Consider the following 20,385-nt stretch of genomic DNA (forward strand, 5'->3'; position numbering starts at 1 on the left):
GGTCAAGTAATAAAAAAAATGAAATAATTTACATTCTTAAATGAATCGGTTTTTCTTCCCCTTCTCCTTTCCTTGTTGTCTTCTTCCCTGTCTCCCCCAGAAACTTTGAAATCGGGTGGGCAAGAATGAAAATCAAGTGAATTACGGGATTAGTGTTTTGAAGGGATTATGTTTGTTTTCAACGTTTTCCAATTCAGTTTGTTAAAGAATGAGTCCGAAATCCTTACTCGAAGCATAATTGAGTTGTTAGCCGACCTGTTCACTGAGCAATAGAAGGAAAAGGTTAACTCAAAAGCCGAAAGAGTTCCTTTTTATTTGAGACAAGAGTGGTTCTCTGCCCTTGGAACTTTCCCAGAGCTCATGGGATTCGTCATTTCTGTATCCGCATACTCTGTGGCTTAAATTCAGTACATGCATTTGGCTATTTAGGTATGCTTCTATATATTTTGCATTCATGGAGTCTTAATTCTGCTACTCCTCAGGTTTCTGAGACGATTCAGTTGTACTCATTAGTTTATTGGTATTAATGTCTTCACATCCAGTGAAGATGTGTCCTATTCCCGAACATTCTTTAATTTTGATTTGCCCTGATTTAGTAGCCCCTTCCCTCAGCCCCCTGGAGGCGGAGCATGTAGAGTCACCACAGAAAATAACTGAAGAGAACTTCCTTGGATTGACTGAGCTGTTTCTGTTCTCATTCTTCTAGAACACTGGCTCGTGTGGAATTGTTTTTTGTCTTTTGCTGACTTAGATGCTGACATTTTAGAATTGGAGGAGCATGATGATCATTTTCTTTAAAAATTTTTTTTTAAATGTTTGTTTTTGAGACGGAGACAGAGTGTGAGTGGGGGAGGGGCAGAGGAGAGGGAGACACAGAATCTGAAACAGACTCCAGGCTCTGAGCTGTCAGCACAGAGCCTGATGCGGGGCTCGAACCCACGAGCCGTGAGATCATGACCTGAGCCGAAGTCGGACGCTCAACTGACTGAGCCACCCAGGCTTCCCCAGATGATCATTTTCTTAATCCTGCTTTATCGCTGGTCATGGATTAATAACGGAATCCTTTCTTGTATTTGTGTTAGGCCCCGGCACTGTGTTTCTAGACGGCTAAAACAGCACCGAAATGCAAAGGCCACATCGCCATTTAATGCTCCCCCTAAAGTGAGCTATCCTAACCACTACCAGTAAAAAGGGAACATCTTAAACCTCTCTCTTACCCTGTGGAACTTTCACATAGAGATCGGTATTGTTGTGTACATTTAAAGTTTAAATTTGTTAATGTAAGTTCAGAGCTGTGACTTCATCCCGAGTCAACCTAAAACCCAAACTACTAGCGAGTGTAATCTTTCTCGTTTTGTGCCAAGTTCTGCCAATTTAGCTTAAGTAGCTTTGTGATTCTCCCAAGTCGCCACTAGATGGAGAGCTTTTTTTTTTTTTTTTTTTTTTTTTTTTTTTTTTACCATCTTGGTTAATCTCAAATGAGTTACACAGTTGGTCCTTGTATATTCGTGGTGTTGTATTGGTGAATTCTGCAGATTTGCCTACCGGCTAAAATTTGTGACCCCCCTCCCCCCTCAAGTCGGTACACGGAGCACCTTCCCTGTCATTCGGGGACATGGGCGGAGGGGCAAAGACTTTGATTCTCCCAACATGCGGGTGCCCAGCTGAGCTTGAACAAAGGGATGCTCTGCCTTCTGGTTTCGGCTCTCACACTGTCATCACATGTCTGTTTCACGGTCTGTTTAGTGCTACTCTGGCAGTTTTGCGCTTTCTGTTGGTGACTGCACCATTTGAAATGGCCCCCAAGTGTAGTGCTGAAGTGCTAACTAGTGTTCCTAAGGGCGAGAAAGCCGTGATGTGTGTCTGGTGGGGAAAGGAAGTGTATTAAGCCGCTTCTTTCAGGCGTGAGTTGCAGTGCTGTTGGCCACAAGTTCGGTGTTGTAAACCGACAACGCATAGGGTGGTGTCTTCAACACACGAGTCAAGATTATGTATTGATTTGTTTACAAAAGTGTCGCCACTAGAGGCTGGGAATCTACCCCCCGTGTGTCCTCTGGGAGCGGATGATTCAGTCTCCACCAATTTGGCGTCTGCAGAGACTTTATAGACCGTAAAACTACCACGAATAAGAGAACCCACTGCACTTTCTCCAGTCTTCGAGCTCAGATTGTCCTCCCGGCTTTTGCGCGGGCTCAAACAAATGCCTTCCAACCCCTTCCTCTCCCAATTCATGTACTGTACAATGTCCTTTCACTTTTCAGTTCGTTGTCCATAGTAACGTGAAAAGTTTTTACAAAGAGGGGAGAATTTTTGTGTTAGGGGAAGTTGAACAGTGGCCCAGAATGGACGTGTTAGAAGAACCTGACCATCGTAAGAGAGGAGCCTTTTTGCTTTCTGGTATTTTTGACATTGATGCAGTCTTGTCCTCCGCATCAGTGAAAAAATAATGGAGCGTTGAAGCAAATAATTAGATCTCTCCGTACTCTACGTATTGTAGTCAAACCGACTGCTGTTACTCTCAGTTTGTAAAATGCACCAGAATTTATCATAGGCCATTCTCACACCAGCGCACTGTCCTCAGCGTGGCTGGGTTTGACATGGGGCTGTGGCTTGCCTTCCGCAGGCTCTGCAGCTCGACATCCCAGACTGTTCTGTGCTATTCTTGGAACATCTTTGCCTGCATATTTTTTTCTGCCGTCCTGTGTGCGGTGACCTGGTCCCTCTACCCAAAGGAAACCCTGTGTTGAAGTAGGAGACAGTCCATCAAGTGGGAAGCCCTGAGCAGTAGTAGAGCCCTACCGTGATGGAAGTCTCTGGGGTGAAGGTTCTACGAAAGGGTTCATTTTCTCCGGAAACAAACACGACTTCACAGACTGCCGTACCGTTGGGTTTTTGTGTCACAGTGGAAAGAACACCTGGGAGTTGGTTTAAATCATTCACTGGCGTGATATGAGTTAATCTCTCTGAGACCATTTTTTCCTGTATACATTGGAGGGTCAGGGGTTCCCCCTGTGTGTTCGGGAGTCTCAGAAACCTGTTTGTTGACTCTCCTAACCCAAGCTCAGTGAATGTCACAGAGACCCAGGTTTACGGGGACCAGCTGGGTCAGAAAGACCTGTGTCACTGTCCAGTGAGGAGGGCTTGGGTGACCTTTCCGGTTGCTGACCTGGGACCTGCTTCACTGGCAGCTTTCAAGTCTCCCCCCGCCCCCCGGCCCCCCCACCCCACCTCACATTTCTAGAATTGGAATCTCTGGCCTCAGAGAAGTTGATGTGATCAAGGCAGCCATTTTTACTTGTGGACTGACTGATCACTCCCACAGGAGGACTACGTTCCTGTCACTTGGGTTTTCAGACCTGACTTAGGGCACGTGAGACAGAGCCTCCGGTGACAGGCCTCTCTGATGTGGGCGAGTCAGTAGGGAGAAAGCTGAGGGGACGCGACCCCTATGTACTCAACTTCTAAGGGAGGCTTCGAAAGTCAACTCAATTTAGTCCTTTTTGGATAAAGCAGCTGGGGAGGGGCGTCCAGAGCGTCAGACCTGTCCAGAGAGCCCCCTGCCACTCGAGGACCAGGAGGGTGACAGGTTCTGGGACCTTCTGGAAAAGAGGATTGTGGGGGAGGGGTGGGCTCTGGCTTTTCTCCTGCCGGAGTACAGGCTCATGCACGTGCTGGGCCCTTTCCGGTGCCGTTCCCCCTTTGGGACGGCCGTGCTTTTCCCTTCACTAAAGTTCCTTCTATTGTTGCCGGACGCTAATTTTGACATACTTGATGTCCTTTCACTTGATATTTAAATACTCTTCAGATGGAACACATCCCCTTTCAGATATTCTGAGCAAATTCCTATGTTCTTTCTACCTCTCGTAATAACGTTGGAGAAACTACTTTTGGACCAGACCAGTCAGCGAGGGATTATTCTATTCACTGGGGCCACAGTGACTGGGACATAAATAGAAAGGGTTAGGTCTACTTTGAACCGGTTGGAGAGCTACCGTTTTTAGATTTTTTTTTTTTTTTTTTTTTTTTGTCTGCTTGTGAGATGCCAGGTATTTTATCTGGATCAGAAATTATCCTCGTAGATATTCTAAGGATCTGGAGGTCAGCTAGGTGCCACCGGTGTCCTTTTATTTTATTTGTTCTACCCTTTTCCCGGGGACAAGGCTTCCCGGCCTTCCAAGCCCGACTCCTGCCCAGATTTCCCTGGTGGGTTCAGGAGCTGGTCTGTGGCCTTGATGAAGCAGTGCCTGCTGGGAAAGAGGGAGCCAAGGAGGTCCCCTAGAGAAGCAGTGCACCGAGGAAGTTCGGCGGATCCCTCTCCTTTGGGTCTTGCTCCTGTAGAATCATCCTGGTGCCCCAGGACTTCCTGACCCAGCGCCTCCCCGCTCGACGGGGGTGCGAGGAAGCCGGGGTCCGCACCCGAGTCCACCGCCGGCTGCAGGCGTCGTCCCTGACATGCGGCTTCACCCGGCCCCTAGCTTGTCGGGTTAGCCCGGCCAGAGTCCGGGGCCGACTCTCCTGCGGGGTCACTGGCTATGACGCTCTGCTCTCCGTGGGCCTCCACACACCCCTTCACTGTCTGTAGGATGATTTGGAGTCTCCGGTCCAGGGCCAGCAGGTGGGGCTCCGTGAGGACGGGGCTGAGCTCGTCTTCTAGCAAAGACTCCCGCATCACGTCACTGAGTCTGTAGTCGCCTTGGGCCAGCAGCTGCAGGTGCGAAAGCGTTTTCTTTTTTATCCTGGAAGGACAAAGTCAGAGGAGGCAAGTTAAGTAAATGCAAAGGGAAAAGCCTGCCTGAGCTCGGTTCCCCGCAAGCAGCTGTTGTAGCTGATGTCCTGGGAGCCGCCTTCCCCGGGGTCTTTTCGAGCCCATTTTAACGAAAACCAGGGAAAAGGAAATAAGCCACATTTAATGGCATCTCAAGGAGATTTAAAGCCAACGAGAGAAGCTTCTGGCAGGTGACATGATGAGGACGTTTGCCATCTCAAAAGCCAGCCTCCCGGTTGTTCCTTGCCAACTTTATACGATTTCTCTGTGTCAGGTTCTTGGAGGGATGGCAATGGGGTGGAACCAATCCGGGCTTTAGGAATTTGATTTCTTCGTATGTGGGGGGATCCGACTTGCACTCAATGTGTAAGCAGCTTAACTGTCCGACTGGCTTTCTCAACAGTCACTGCCTCGCCTGAGGAGGACAGGGAGGGATGGAGGGAGGCACGCTTAAATGAAGCTAGGAAGCAGATAAAGAACATGCTTCGCTCTGAGTTTTCCAGCTGGAAATGAAAGGTGGTTTTGCTAGGCGCGCATCCCGGGATTTCTAGTTAGATCTAGATACCGCACCTGAGCAGGTGGGCCATTTCACGAGCCTGACTTGAGCCCCGGAGAGGTGTGGAGGTGGATTAGACATTCTCTAGAGAATGGCGGCCGCACCAAGTCTAACTACCTCCTTTCAACCTGACGTGAGTTTATGGGACTTTTTTTTTTTTTTTAAGATTTTATTTTTAAGTACTCTCTACACCCAATGTGGGGCTCGAACCCCCAACCTGATGTGAGATCAAGAGTCGTGTGTTCTACCAACTGAGCCAGCCGGGCGCCCCAAGTTTATGGGATTTCCATCAGGATCTTAGACCTGTGAGCAGGTAGTAATCTGAGCTTCTGTGAGTGCCGAGCGAAGCAGAGATGTGATTAGTCCCGTTGAAGACCCAGGCTTTGCAAGAGTGAGATCTCTGAGTGGGTTAAGGATTCAACTCGGCAACCGGAGGGTTTGCAAGCCTTGAGGTCCTCAGTCATCCTATGCTGAAAGGTGAAAGAGGCTGTTGCTGGGGACGGTTCTGTGGCCGTACCAGAAAGGAGGTCATTCCCTTCATCCTTCCCACCGGCGTCCTAGCGCACACTTGAGACCTTCAGAGCGTGAAGGGTCGCGATCGTGACCTGCCCCGGAGCTGAAAGCTTACCTGCAACACTGGGACAGCGGTGACAGGATGGAGAGTTCGTCCTGGGAGTGTCGTCCAAACCTGGAAGGGGACACGGGCTTTCAGGGTGGCCCACAGCCCCTCCTTAATGATTGCCTCTCTCCTCTACCTCAGCCTTGTTTTGACTCACAGCCCTGGGGTAAAACGCCGGGGATCGTGGTGGCTTCCTCTCCAGCCCCCTCCTCAATCAGCTCACAGAAGCCTCTGTCCAAAGATGTGCATTCATTCGTTCGTTCGTTCGTTCATTCATTCATTCCCTAACTACAGGGGACCCGGCACTGAGGATGAACCGTGTGTTCCGCCTCCAAGACTGAACCACACGGTGAAAAAAAATACGGAAAACGCGAGTCTGTTTCAGTAACGCTCTCAGGTAGGAGGGGACTCTAGCGTCACTTAGCGAAGTGGAAGGAGTGGGGCAAGGCGGCCGGGAACGGGACGGGGAAGGGCCTCCCATTTGCCCCGGGCAGCCGCACCAGGGCCATGGCCGGGACAGGGACGTTGGCCCACTTACCCTCTGGCGTTGTCAAGGTGAATAAGGAACCCGTCATCCCCAAATTTGGTGAACATCTCGTAATGGTGACGGTCCATGTTCCCTGTGAAGGAGGGCAGACGCTGCGGACCTCTGAGCTCTCCCGGGCACGGAGGCCTGTCACCGGCTGAGGCCGGACTCCGAACCCAGGGCCACAGGCTGTTTCCCCGGGGTCCTGAGTGGAGCCGCAGAGGGAGAAGGGAGCCAACCCAGGCAAGCAAGCCCTCCGGTGGGCCGTTTTCACACCGCGTGCCTGCCTCCCGAGTGACGTCCTCTCTGAAGAGGGGAGCATGGGAACTTCTGTCGTCTGGGACCTGGGCCGCTCCCCAGCTCACTCAGTCCTCGTGCTCCAGGCTGCAACTCTTCCGCCCAAGGTCATGGCGAATCCCAGCCCAAGAGCAGGGGGCCGCTGCGGCCCAGGGCCCGAGCCCGGGGACCTACCTATCAAGAAGTCGAAGATGGCCATGTCGATGATGTTGAGGAGACGGCGGCTGCTGTTGTACGGGTAGATCTGTTTCACCGTGTCGCAGTACAACGGATTGACCTCCCACCTGAGGGGGAGAAGAAGTCCTGGGGCTGGAAGAGCCAAGATGGCAAGGTGTTGGGGGTCCTTCTCACACCTCCCCTCGCCCCCTCCGATCCCTGCCTCCCCGATCCCACCCTGGGCTGCCGGCAGGTCCTGGGCATGCGGGTGGTAGCTGGGGACACAGGAGGCCCCCGGGCAAAGACGTGGTGGGGGGCTGCAGACCCCACGTGGGGCGAAGAAGGTTCTGGGTCCTGAGCATCCATTCTGCTGGGCGCTATACTCCTGGCTGGGATACCGCGTGCCAGAGCCTGCAGCTCCTGTCACCGAGCCTCCTGGACCCTGGCCCTGAACCATTCGGAGCCCCCCTGCCAGGCCCCCAATTCTCTGTCACCTCTCCCTTTCCTATGCTCCTCTGCTAGAATGCCCCCTTGTCCCTGTCCATCTGCTGGGCTCTGACCCTGCCTTCACGAGTCCCCGAGGATCTGTCCTGTCCTCCAGAAACCCTTCTCCACTCACTTCTCCTCAGCAGTGTCTGGACGGATGAACCTATGCATTCCATCACCTGCTAGAAACTGAGCGCCTGCTGTGGGCACTGAGCCCACAGCCATAGGGAAGCAGGCGTCTCTCCCATGGGCTCCTCATGGGCTCGTGTGTATGACAAGCAGGTGTAGCACCGTGTTTTCATACTCAAGGCTTCTTGTCTGACCACCCCACTAGGCTGGGAGCCTCCCGAGGGGAGAGCCTGGGTCTTTGGTTTCCGTACCCCCTGGCACCCAGTACTGGGTACACAGTAGGCTCTTTGTAACTGAATCCATGAGCGAAAGGGGGAGACGAGGCACAGCTGGTTCCAGAATCCATGTAAGGCAAATGGTCGGGGACAGCTTCTGGGGTCCAAAAGCCAGGCTAGCCACCAGGCCTTGGGACAGGGACTGTAGCCACTGTCAGGGACAAGCCTGGAGGGCCGGGGGCAGGGCACTGTGGCCAGGGGGCCAACTCACTCCTCTTTTCCTGCCAGCGAGTAGGAGCGGATCCAGGGGTTGGGCACAGACAGCCTGGGGGCCAGGTTGAGGGACGGCAGGAAGGCGGAGAGGGAGCCCTCCAGCAGGTGCGGGTTACCGCAGACGGCGTATTCAGTCTTGCACATGTATGGGCACTTGGCAAAGAAGCACACGTTGCTGGCTGGAGGGTGCGGAGGAGAGAGAGGACTAAGAGAAGGGGGCAAGGCCATTTTCCAGCGCCCCCCCCCCCGCCCCCCAAATCCTCTAGGAGGGAAGGGAAACCCTGAACCCACAGCTTGGGAAGAGGCAGAAGAAGAAGAAAATATTGCATTTCCAGATGTCAGGGCTTGTGAATGCTTTTTTTTTTTTTTTTTCAATTTATTTATTTTGAGAGAGAGAGAGACAGAGCCAGCGGGGGAGGGGCAGAGAGAGAGAGAAAGAAAGACGGGGAGAGAGAGAGAATCCCAAGCAGACTCCATGCTGTCAGCTCAGAGCCTGAGGCAGGGCCCGAACCCACAAAGCATGAGACGGTGAGCTGAGCCGAAACCCAACAGTCAGACGCTTAACTGACTGAGCCTCCCAGGCGCCCCGTGAATGCTTTTAGACTGGGGATGCTGGGTACCAATTTTCAAATGTCTCAGGACAGAAAGCGTGGGACCCCGCCCGTCTCCCGGCATCCCATCCGTGTGATTAGAATGCTCTTTGTTTGCATGGGTAACATCTGATGCCGGGGAGGCTGGCGCTGTAGCTCATGCCCACACAGCCTGCTTGGCATCTCACATGCATGATGCTCGGGTGCACCGGGGAGGAGCGTCCGGGGGCAGCATAAACCCATCCCGGTGGCAAACCCTGCTCCGGCCAGTACTCCACCTGGAGAGACGAAGAAAACACTCTGCAGGATTTCATTCTTGGTGACCTCTAGGATTTCCTTGGTGACATTGACTAGCCTCCCCACTGTGGGTGGCACTCGTCGGAAGTCCAGAATCCTGAAAGAGACAAAGCCTTGCTCAGCGAGGGCGGTGGTGGCCCGTTGGACGTCGACTGCCATTCCCGACCACGGCCAGCCGAGGGCGCTCTGCGCTACTGAGCTGACCGTGCCCAGGGCAAACCCGTATCGGAAGGGGTGGAAAAGGAATCCCGATGCCGGCAGGCCTCCTGGGCAAGCCTTCGCACAACGCAGGCCGCGTCCTAGGTCAGAGCTTCTCGTAATTCCACGTACGTAACGAGTCACCTGGCATCTCGCTCACTTGCAGGCTCTGATTCAGTGGGTCCAGGGGGGAGCCCGAGATTCGGCATTTGTGAAAAGCTCCTGGGTGGTGCCCCCTGGCGGCCAGTCCATAGAACACACCTTGAGTAGCAATGCCGGGCAAATAGGAGGGGAGGAAGTTTAGGACCGCGCTTTCACCTTTTAACATCGTTTAAGACTCCTGGGGTACATGGGGGTGAATGCCTTTTCCCCGTCTCCAGAGCAGGAAACTAGAGCAAAGGGCAAGGTCAGCTCCAAGGTGGCAGCCTGAGCCTCCTGGCAGGGTTAGTTTTCTCTCTAGGTCATTGTGTTTTTCAGTGGTGGGGCTGAGTGAGGAATCGCGTTGGGTTCAAGGGCAACACTGAGGTTCACGAATGACCGGGTGCCAGAAGGAAGAAATGCCAGGGGCTTCCCACCTGGGGGTCTGCCCAGCGCCCCTCTCTGGCGGTCAGCCCTCCAAGTCCACGCCACGTCCCCGGGGCCCGGCCCTACCTGTCCAGGTGGAAAGCTGCAATCTCAGCGTTGTGTCTCTGGAAGTCGATGAAATAGAAGAAGTCGGCGGGTGTCTCTTCATGTCGCTGCTGTCTGGAAGGAAGGGAGGAGTCACGCCCTGGACTCAGACTTCAGCGGGAGCCTGAGAAGAGAGCTGAGAAGCGTGATCGCAGGGAAGGGGAAACATGCTTTCATGCTTTTAAGGTCCGTGTGCATGACGGAGTGGGGCACCACGGTCGGCCTGCGGCTCCCTGGGCCGGGGGCAGACCTGCAGTATTCTCCCCGGAACTTGTCCGGCAGGCACTCCCCCTACCAGGTCTCCTGTTTGAGCAACTTTGGAGACAGCGGCTGATTCTTTTAAAAAGTAGTTGAGTCCAGGGGTGCCTGGGTGGCCTAGTCGGTTAAGCGTCCGACTTCGGCTCAGGTCATGATCTCCCGGTTTGTGAGTTCGAGCCCCGCATCGGGCTCTGTGCTGATGGCTCGGAGCCTGCAGCCTGCTTCGGGTTCTGTGTCTCCCTCTCTCTCTGCCCCTCCCCAACTTGCGCCTGTGCACTCTCTCTCTCTCAAAAATAAATAAATTAAAAAAAATTTTTTTAAAAAGTAGTTGAGTCCGGAAGAAAGACAGACATCCTTCAGCAGGTGTAAACAGAAGAGAACGAGCGGCTGGCACAGACCCAGGGGTCAAGGGTTAGGGGTAGACGAGCAGGCGGGGCGGTATAACAGGAACAGTGCCCTAGGGTTATTATAGTTTTTTTTTTAATTTTTTTTTAACGTTTATTTATTTTTGAGACAGAGAGAGACAGAGCATGAATGGGGGAGGGTCAGAGAGAGAAGGAGACACAGAATCCGAAACAGGCTCCAGGCTCTGAGCCGTCAGCACAGAGCCCGACGTGGGGCTCGAACTCACGGACCGCGAGATCATGACCTGAGCTGAAGTCGGCTGCTCAACCGACTGAGCCACCCAGGCGCCCCGGGTTATTATATTATAGTTTAGTACAACTGATATTGAAGAACAGAGAGGGTCCAGGTCTTAGGGTGACAGGGGTGAGTAATCGAGCCTGTCCCCTCAGAGAAACCTCAGCTGGGTCCTGAGAGTGAGCCCAGCCAGAGGCTCGAGGGAGGCTGGTGCAGAGGAAATTGATTTATGTACATTTAAAAATTTCTAACGGATTCCTGAAAAGCGACAGCCTGCCCGGGTGTGACGGGCCGGCTGGCATGTGTATTCAGGAAGGTGCCTCGCGGTCATCACGGGCAGCCTGGGTGACCTGCCTCGACGCTAAGATACAGAAGGACGAAGACCTTTGAGCAATCATATCATCCATCGTGTGGGACCGCGAGAGAGCTGCAGAAGCCATCCACAGGTAAATAAGCACAGTGTTACAGAAAGCTGTAAACACACAGCCCCAGCAATTGAAATAGTGACGTGCGCTTTGCCAAGAAACACAAGTCCTAGAAACCACAGCGAGAGGCTGCCCAGAAGCAGGGATTCTATTTAAAAAGGGCGCAGCCACATTTCGTGGACCGGCCTCGGTGCCCAGGCCTGCCCTGCATCTCCTCACCAGCGTCGCCTCTGGATGTCTGGGCAGCAAGGACCGTCCGTGTGTCCCAGTCTCCAAATTTTAATTCCTGAAGAATATCCAGAAGAATACATCCAGGCATCCATCCCTAAGATTACACAATCTTCCGGCCCTTTCTAGAATTTTCTAAAGCATCTTTTCCCTGTTTTTGTAAGGCATATCTAGATGTGATTTTAAACTTGAAAATCATTTGTACCTGGGTGCTTCTCAGGCTTCGGCAAGCGCTGACGTATTTCTCAGTATATATATTGCATATATCACATGAAAAATATAATCTTGAATTATGGTCAGAATTGAAATCATCTGAAGACATTTTTAAGAAGGGACAAATTTTTTTTTTTTTTTTTTTTTTTTTTTACTGTAAGTTACATGTAGAAATAAACGCATGCTTTTCCAAGGAAAACATTTTTAAACGATGCTGTTTGGGTTTGGACTAAATTGCGTACAGATGCACATTTGCACTTTGTGTTACGGTGTAAGAATAGACACAATGTTGGAAACTTTTGCGTTACGCTCAGAGAGATAACCCTGTTCGTTTGAACAGTCTTTGTATTTTGTTTGTTAAGTGACGGGGCAGACAAGTACTTCCTGTTCTTTCCTGCAGGAAAACGTGGCCCGTGTGAGTGGTTTTCGTCCCCACGTATAAAAAGTCACAGTGAACCTCATCCGCTCTATATTAGCTTTCATTTTAAAAGCTCACAGCCATGCTCATGTGCCGGATAAGAATTCTGCTCTGAGGATGCAACTCGTGGAGCCGATGAGGTGAGGTGAATTTGCAGATTTCTCATCGTTTTTTTTAGTTTATTTAGAGAAAGAGAGAGCCTGAGTGGGGGGAGGGGCAGAGACAGAGAGAAAGGGAGAGAGAGAATCCCAAGCAGACCCTGTGCCGTCAGCACAGAGCCCGACTCAGGGTTTGATCTCACGAACCGCATGATTGTGACCTGAGCCAAAATCAAGGGTTGGACGCTTAACCAACTGAGCCACCCAGAGGCCCCAGTTTATCACTGTCTTTATGCTTCTCTTTAATGCCTCGTGTTTCTACATCCGCATTCCTTCTGCCTCCTCTCTGTAACCAGTGCTCACCTCTGAGCCTGCGCTCACCCCGCATGACTAACCATAATAATCGTTTAAAGCCCTGTAATTCCCCAAACTTGGTGGCTCTGTGTTCAGCTGAGTGGTGTGACAAAGAATCACCTGCCTTCTCCTGGAGCTTTGGCTAAACCAGCCAGGTGTGCTCGCTGGGATCACTCCCTTTAAAAAGGAACACACAGGGCGCCTGGGTGGCTCAGTTGGTTAAGCGTCCGACGTCAGCTCAGGTCACAATCTCGAGGTCTGTGAGTTCGAGCCCCGCGTCAGGCTCTGGGCTGACGGCTCAGAGCCTGGAGCCTGCTTCCGATTCTGTGTCTCCCTCTCTCTCTCTCTGCCCCTCCCCCGTTCATGCTCTGTCTCTCTCTGTCTCAAAAATAAATAAACGTTAAAAAAAAAAAAAAAAAAAGGAACACAATTTCCCCCCAGTATTTTATATGCCTGAATATGAGATGAGATCCCCTCCCAAAACTGTCCCTCAGAAAAGTGAACTTCTCTATACTTGATTCCTTGCCTGTTCTCAAATGACACAGCCTCCTCTTATTTTGTCGGGGATAGACTCCTTCAGCAGAGCTGCCTCCATTCTGCGTTGGGTTTTATTACCGACAGAACTGCTTAAAACAGACTGGTGGCAGTGATGGGTGTAGAACTTAACATTCTTTCAACATTGGCCCCCAACTTGACCCTGGTGACGATGATGATTGACATTAAGCATTTGGATGAGTGATGGTTCACTGGGGCTTAACCAACGCAGTTGGTTAAGCATCTGACTCTTGATTTTGACTCAGGTCATGATCTCACAGTTCGTGGGATCGAGCCCCATGTTGGGCTCTGTGCTGACAGCGTGGAGCCTGCTTGGGATTCTCTCTCCCTCTCTCTCTGCCCGTCCCTTGCTCGCACTCTCTGTCTCTCTCTCTCAAAATGAATAAATAAAATTTTTTTGGATGAGCGAGGAAAGAGTCTGGAAGGAACAGGCAAGATTTCTATGAATCTACGTATCGTTTTATAGGATGGGGTCTTTTTCATCAATAAATTAAACATAGGCAGACATTCACTTGTTTCATGTGCCTCTCTGATAAGTTACAGGTTGAAATTGATCAAATAACTAGGTGTTTGGGTTCTCACACGGGAGCAATGGAGGATCCCCTTATGTAGCAGCGGTTCCCAAGGTCGTCTGGCCTTGGGATCACAGGGGGAGCTCCCAGACCAGTCCTAGTGGACTCCCGGAGGGTGGGACTCAGGCATCAGGCTATTTATTTATTTATTTTTGAGACAGAGAGAGACACAGCATGAACGGGGGAGGATCAGAGAGAGAGGGAGACACAGAATCTGAAACAGGCTCCAGGCTCTGAGCGGTCAGCACAGAGCCCGACGCGGGGCTCGAAGTCAGGAACCGTGAGACTGTGATCTGAGCTGAAGTGAGACACTGAACCGACTGAGCCACCCAGGCATCAGGATGTTTAAGGGTCCCCAAGTGATCCCAGTGTACACAGAAGCTCTCTTTAAAGGGGTGTTTTGCCAAAGCAATGCAGGTACTAAGGCCTGTCCGTTGCCAGAAGGTTTGGACTCTAAGTCAGTCTAATTGGATCCCCCGGAAGACAGTGCCTTCTGGCAGAAAGCGTGACCTGGGTAACGGGAACCCGTCTTGGGCCATTTTCCCTTGTGCGTGTCATCTGCAGGAGGGACAGTGTCACCTCAAAAGTCCCCAGTCTTTGAGCTATAGACCCTTTGGGGCGAGGAATCCATACGCACACCAAGCTCTGTCTGTAGACTGCATAGTATTTCGCCCACACATCTGTGCCACAGTATTTTAAAGACATGTATGTGCTGTTGTTAGGAATAAAACAGAAATTAGCGTAAAGGTGTAATTGCCTCCCTAGTACCCTTTCTTCATTGTCTAGTTTTTCAGTCATCTATAAAGTAGACTTTGTGAGGGTCCTGGGCCTGGAAACAAAAGTGGGGATCAAGTATAGAGGTGCAGTGGGAATTCTGCAAGCCAGCCGTCTGGGTTTGAATCCCAGTTCCGCTGCTTGCAGCAGGGAGGTTGGGGCAAGGTGGCCCCTCTGTGACAGTACCTGGCCCATAAGCCTATTGATGACCCAAGAGCCAATCAGGGAAAGCATGTGGCCTAGATACAAGCAACGACCTGATCAAGACTGCCTTTTACTGTTTTTCATGACCACTAAAATCAGTTATACGCTTGGGCAGACTGCCCCCAAGAGAGCCCATAAAGGACTAGCTTGAAGATTTTAGCCCACATTTATTAATTTTTGGTCAAAACTCCCTTACGGCTGCCACAGCTGGACGTGGAGGTGAGGAAGGCAGTCACTTACCTCATGGGTTTGAACATGGCCTTCCCGAAGTCTGAGAACCTCAGAACCAGCTTGAGGTGGACCCCACTGGGTTTCACAACTGTAAGGGGGAGAAGCGGGGAGTTAGCAATCCTTCTGGGCCTAACCTTGGGGCTGTGAGCCTTTGTTCACTCAATAAACCCAGCTGATTTCTTCTCTTGGCCCTTAATATGACCCCGAAGCCTAGCGTTTGCTTTCAAAACCTTGCAGGGTAAGGCCTAGCATGTCAGGCCACGGAGAGTGGATCCAGGGGCTCAAGGCATTACTTTTTCTGCTGTTGTGGGAACAGGGCAGACAATGCGGGATTCCCCGGACAGACACTCACTGCAAACCCCAGAAAACGTTTTCCTAAGAAGAACCACTGTCTTCCTCTTTGTACCTCCGTCCCAATGGATTCTGGTTGTGCCACCTGTTACATTGCACTGGGCGAGTTTATCTACATCTCCTTCCGTTCAACACTGCATACCTGGGTGAGACAGGTCTGGTGAGTAAGACACCTGCGGGGGCACCTCCGTCACCCTGAGCTGGGTGCTGCCTCCAGGGATGTCATGGAGCCCTTCACACGCTTTGCCCCATCCTGGCCTTGCTATAAGCCCCGTGACGATTGGGACAACGACTTGCTCAAACTTTGTCTTCTATAAAATGGCAAAGGGCAGGTGCTAAACTAAAGGAAAGGGGAGCCCCGGGCCCTACAAACTTTCTTCCAAACCTTTGTCACATCATGACTTACACGGGAATTTCCCTGTTGGGTAAGTATTGCCGTCAACGCGTGAGGTTACTCATCGCTGGCGGTGACTGGCCTGTGGGCCTCAGTGTCCGGCCCAGACCTGCCCACGCTGAGGGCTGGGGATTCCGGTGTCCAGGCACGCCTGTACCCAATTCATAGCACCCTGGGAGGGGCTATAGCTCACATTTATCTTTTTGATTCTTTTCATCATTTACCCCAGTGGGTCTCAACTTTGGGTACATTAGAAGCACCCGGAGGGCTTCAAAATTCTGCTGCCTGGGGATCACCCCATACAACTGAATTAAAATCTCCTGTGGGGGGGAGGCCAGTACACGGTACCTTTTAAAACTCTCCGGGCAACTCTAGTACGGGGCCAGCTTGAGAACCGACGATGTTAATTTCCAGATTCCGATTCACAAAAGCAGAGTGGGGACGGAAATTTTGCATCCCTTTTCTATTTTTATTTTTTTTAAGCAGGCTTCGGGCCCAGCGCAGAGCCCAGCTGGGGCTTGAACTCACAACCCTGAGATCGAGGCCTGAGCTGAGATCAATGGTTGGATGCTTAACTGACTGAGCCACCCAGGCACCCCGACATTTTGCATTCCTAGCAAGCTCCTTGATGATGCAGGGACCCCAGGCTCACCAGCGGGGCCTGGTAACTGTCCCTCTTCTTTTCTTTTCTTTTGTGTGGGTGGGTGGGGAAAAATGTTGCGTTCTCAGAGATTAGGCAGAGAGAGTCATGCTCCAACTTCCGACCAGAAGTGGACCACGGAGTGGATGATGGGCCCCCTCTGTTGTTGCCAAATCTTGGGGTTCACAGGGCTGTGGAGGGGAGGGGGCTGGACAGAGGCGGGGCCGGGCCACTTACTCTGGGTGCAGTCACAAGCCCCAAGCAGGGCTTTCTCGTCCTGACTGTAATCTGCAAAGAAGGAAAAGGGCAGTGAGAACATCCAGGCTTGTTCCTGGAAAAGCCCACCACACAGGGGCCTCGACTCTGGTTTAGACCGCAGTGGGGGAGACGGTGAGGCGGCCCAGGGGGCCCTTGCCCACTCAGCAGGGCACGTCCCGTGGCCCCAGCTGGCTGCAGCCTCCACCCTGCTCCATGCCAGGGCCCGTGCCCTCTAGCCCTTCAGCGGGTACTCGAGCAGCGCCTGGGTGAGTGAAGGATGCTAGTTTGGTCTTCTAGAAACTGGACTGTTGGAGTGCTTGAGAGCCCAGACCTGGGACACAGCAGGTCTGTGTTTGAATCCCAACGCCACCACGGGGTCTTTGGCTGAGCTGATTAACCTCTCTGAGTCTCAGTTTCCCCGCCTGTAAAATGGCCATGATAAGGTCTATGTCACGTAGTCACTGTATGAAAGATCGTTGACAGGTTCCAAAGGAGCATGCAATAAATGGTAGCAAAACCACCATCCTTTAAGTGTGTGGAAACTCTTAGGGCTCTCTGATGGGGTGGTGAGGAGATTAGAATGAAAAGAGGTCTTTCAAAGGGGGAAAGGATCAATGGCTAGCCTTTTCTTCTTCTTACCTATCAGGTGTCAGAGTCAACCCTTTAAGATTTCACGCTAGAGCCCAGCCTGACATGGTTTACGCAGCTTCTCTGGGAGAAAGTCAAGGCGTCCCACAAGGCGACCCTGTGAGTCTCACCAGCGCTGATGGTGGGAGAGCGCCTCATGTCCTGGAGGAGTTGGCGGACGACAGGGCTGGACCGGGGGTACAGCCCGTGGCGGCTGATCCCCAGGTGGAACTGGATCCAGCTGGCGTCAAGTTGGAGCTGTAGTGGCGAGTCCAGGGAGGTAAGGTTGAGCTGTTCTTGGTACATCTTGTGCCGCCTGAAAGAGCAGAGAGAGTTTTGTTCTGTTTCGGTTGGGCTACGAGAACGCAGAGACTTGTGAAAGCACCGTGTCTGGGCTCTCTATTCATTCTTTCATTCCTTCAGCAGCAGTATTAAGTGCCCACTGTGTACCCAGCCTTTTGCTGTGCTTAGGATACCATGGCGGGGGGTGGGGGGAGCAAAACGGGCACACGCCTTCCTTGCCCTCTGAGGGCTTACAATCTAGCGAGTACAACAGGTGCATGGTTACACAGTGTCATACACAAACACACAAATACCTAACTATAAACTATGACAACCACGGCAGAGGAAAAGAGTAGATGATGACGAGTAAAATTGGGGACTTCCTATAACTGGGGATCTCGGGGAGGTGTTCTGGGCCTCTCCTGTGCACTTTTCCATGGAAGAAGTCTGTATGTTATATTTCCCCACTATTTTCTGACGTTTGGAGAGAAGGAAGTGAATGGAGGGCAAGGATCCCTTAAGTAGAGATAGATTAGACAATAGATTAAACGATGAGTCATATAGGAAAAGAAGAATTAATTAGCCATTTACTGTTGGCCCACTCAAGAGCCTTTTCTACCAGGGTACAAATAAAAACCAATGCCAGTGCCCTACGGAGGCCAAGAGTCTAGTTTGGGAGACAAGTTGTAGGTCTGTGAAATCATCGGAGCCAAAAAGAAGGCAGTTATAAGTTGACTGCTAGATATGTGGTTCAGACTACCCCCTCGCTCCCAATATTTTGGAGAAGGGAAAGACTGGTCAGAGGAAGACAATCGGGGAGGAAGGTGGACTTCAGCTGAATCGTAACGAATGGGGGGCGTTTGGATTGAATGGGGTATTACAGGGGTGCGCGAGGAGAGGCCGGCGGGAGACAGGTGTATCTAAGGATTAGAGAGGGAGGCATTATTTCGACAGATGGTTGAATAAAAAGGTGAAGGCTTCCATTTGGAAAGCAGAGCAAATTAGCATGATGTCACCTGGCGAGGAGACGCTGACTGCAGGGGAACGTGGGATTTTTGGGGGCAGGAAAATGGTGCTCCTCTATGTGCATATTTCTCAAGCTGATACCACACCTCTGAGGTCTGTGATGGGTTGGTATGGGTTTTTAAAACATTTTTTTTGCTATGATTTTTGATTTCTGAATTCTGTCGTTGCGAATTCTGTTAAGAATAAAGCATCCGGTAATGTAGCCGAGTCAACACTGACTCACTGTTTTGTAAAAACATTTAATTACATATGAATTCATTTTGATTTCGGAGTTCTCCTTTTCGAGCCAACACATTTTCTTTGTTCAGGTCCTGCCGCGTTTGAAAAGCTTTTGTGTATTTTAGGCACTGTGTCCACATTGCTAATGAACCCTGACCCACTGTCTTAGCTCAGATGCCCAAATAAAATACCACTGACCGGGAGAGTCAACAGCAGGCATTTATTTTCGCACGCTTCTGGAGGCTGAAGTCCAAGATCAAAATGTGGCCACGTTTTGATTTCGCCTGCGCCCCCTCTCGCTTTCTCTCGGCCTCGGGGACGGCCTCCTTCTTTCTTCCTCACGTTGTCTTCTCTCTGTGTGCGAGCATCCCTCGCGTCTCCTGCTCTCATAAGGACACCAGCCCTATTGAATTAGGGCCCACTCTATGTAGGAATCTTGGGGGGGGGGGGACACAAATCGGTCCACGGTACTTGCCCATTTACAATGTTTGCGGCCAGTCTCCAGGAAGGTCCATTCCAGAAGGCTTTCCTCAACCCCAGCCAGGAGGTCAGGAGAGAGAAGGGGTGCGGATGGCGAGGTAACTCTACATGGATGGAACTTCCTTTCTGGACACGTTTCTACCCATCTACAGAATTCAATTAGGCTCACATCCGTCAGGCAGAGCTATGCGTTTCCATTTTCTCCTTTATCAGCCTCTCCGGGGGGGGGCTAAGATAAGTACCTGGCGGCAGTGTGTGTATATTGGCCCCCTCTGGCCACCGTAACAAAATTCTGCAGACCAGGTGGCTTAGCCAACGGATGTCGGTTTCTTGCAGTTCTACAGGCTGGCAAGTCCAAGATTAAGGTATGGGCAGATTCAGTTCTTTTTTTAAGAAAATATTTATTTATTTATTTTGAGAGAGAGAGAGAGAGAGAGAGAGAACATGTAGGAGCAGGGGAGGGGCAGAGAGAGAGAGGAAGACAGGGAATCCCAAGCAGGTTCCACACTGTCAGGGCAGAGCCCATCGTGGGGCTCGAACTCATGAACCTTGAGGTTGTGACCTGAGCGGAAATCAAGAGTCAGCCACTTAACTGACCGAGCCACCCAGGCGCCCCCAGATTGAGCCCTGGATGAGGGTTTTTACTTCTTGACTTGCAGATGGCCACCCTCTCGCTGTGTCTTCACGTGGAGAGAGGGGAACCTCTCGTTCTCTTCTTGTAAGGATACTAATCCCGTCGTGGGCCTCTACCCTCATGACCTCATCTAAACCTCATTGTTTTCCAAAGACCCCCACCTCCAAATACCGTGGCCGTGGAAGTTAGGGCTTTGACATATGAATTTGGTGGTGGGGGTGGGTGGGTGCAGGGGACTCACAAGCATTCAGCCCATAAAAGTATGAGCTTCATTTCTCCACCCTTAACTCATCCGTAGGGCACACTTACTCGACATGCAAGGGAGAGCACACTCCCCATCTAAAGGGGACAGCTGCCATTAAGTTTCAGCTAACAGTAGTCATGTCTTGTCATTGTTCATTTATTTATTCATTCATCAAACATTTATTGACTGCTAGACACTGATCTACATACTGAAACTAAGGCTGTGTACAAAACAAAGCGTTTGTTGTCAGGAAACTTACATTTTCCTGAGAAATCTTTTATTCTGAGTTTTCAAGAGAAGCTAAGAATCCAGATATTTTTTTCTTTTTCTTTCTTTTTTTTTTTTTTTTAGAGAGAGTGTGCACAAGCAAGTGGGGGAGAGAGAGAGAGAGAGAGAGAGAGAATCTTTTTTTTTTTTTTAAACGTTTATTTATTTTTGAGACAGAGCGAGACAGAGCATGAACAGGGGAGGGTCAGAGAGAGGGA

At 51.2% G+C, this 20,385-nt stretch overlaps 1 protein-coding gene across 1 annotated transcript in view; it reads right to left on the reverse strand.

Moving 5' to 3' along the window:
* Window positions 1-4,095: 4,095 nt before the first annotated feature.
* The window catches only part of FAM20A (FAM20A golgi associated secretory pathway pseudokinase), a 49,530-nt gene continuing 33,240 nt past the window's right edge, over window positions 4,096-20,385 (reverse strand). The window contains exons 2-11 of the mRNA XM_042967195.1: window positions 17,147-17,331; window positions 16,368-16,418; window positions 14,755-14,833; window positions 9,759-9,851; window positions 8,891-9,006; window positions 8,021-8,201; window positions 6,938-7,047; window positions 6,479-6,560; window positions 5,950-6,009; window positions 4,096-4,736 (exon numbers count right to left, since the gene is read on the reverse strand). Of these exons, the coding sequence (XP_042823129.1) occupies window positions 4,472-4,736; window positions 5,950-6,009; window positions 6,479-6,560; window positions 6,938-7,047; window positions 8,021-8,201; window positions 8,891-9,006; window positions 9,759-9,851; window positions 14,755-14,833; window positions 16,368-16,418; window positions 17,147-17,331 (1,222 nt within the window). The 3' untranslated portion in view covers window positions 4,096-4,471. The remainder of the gene's footprint in view (window positions 4,737-5,949; window positions 6,010-6,478; window positions 6,561-6,937; window positions 7,048-8,020; window positions 8,202-8,890; window positions 9,007-9,758; window positions 9,852-14,754; window positions 14,834-16,367; window positions 16,419-17,146; window positions 17,332-20,385) is intronic.

The sequence above is a fragment of the Panthera tigris genome, chromosome E1, assembly GCF_018350195.1.
Source record: "Panthera tigris isolate Pti1 chromosome E1, P.tigris_Pti1_mat1.1, whole genome shotgun sequence".
NCBI classification, from domain to species: domain Eukaryota; kingdom Metazoa; phylum Chordata; class Mammalia; order Carnivora; family Felidae; genus Panthera; species Panthera tigris.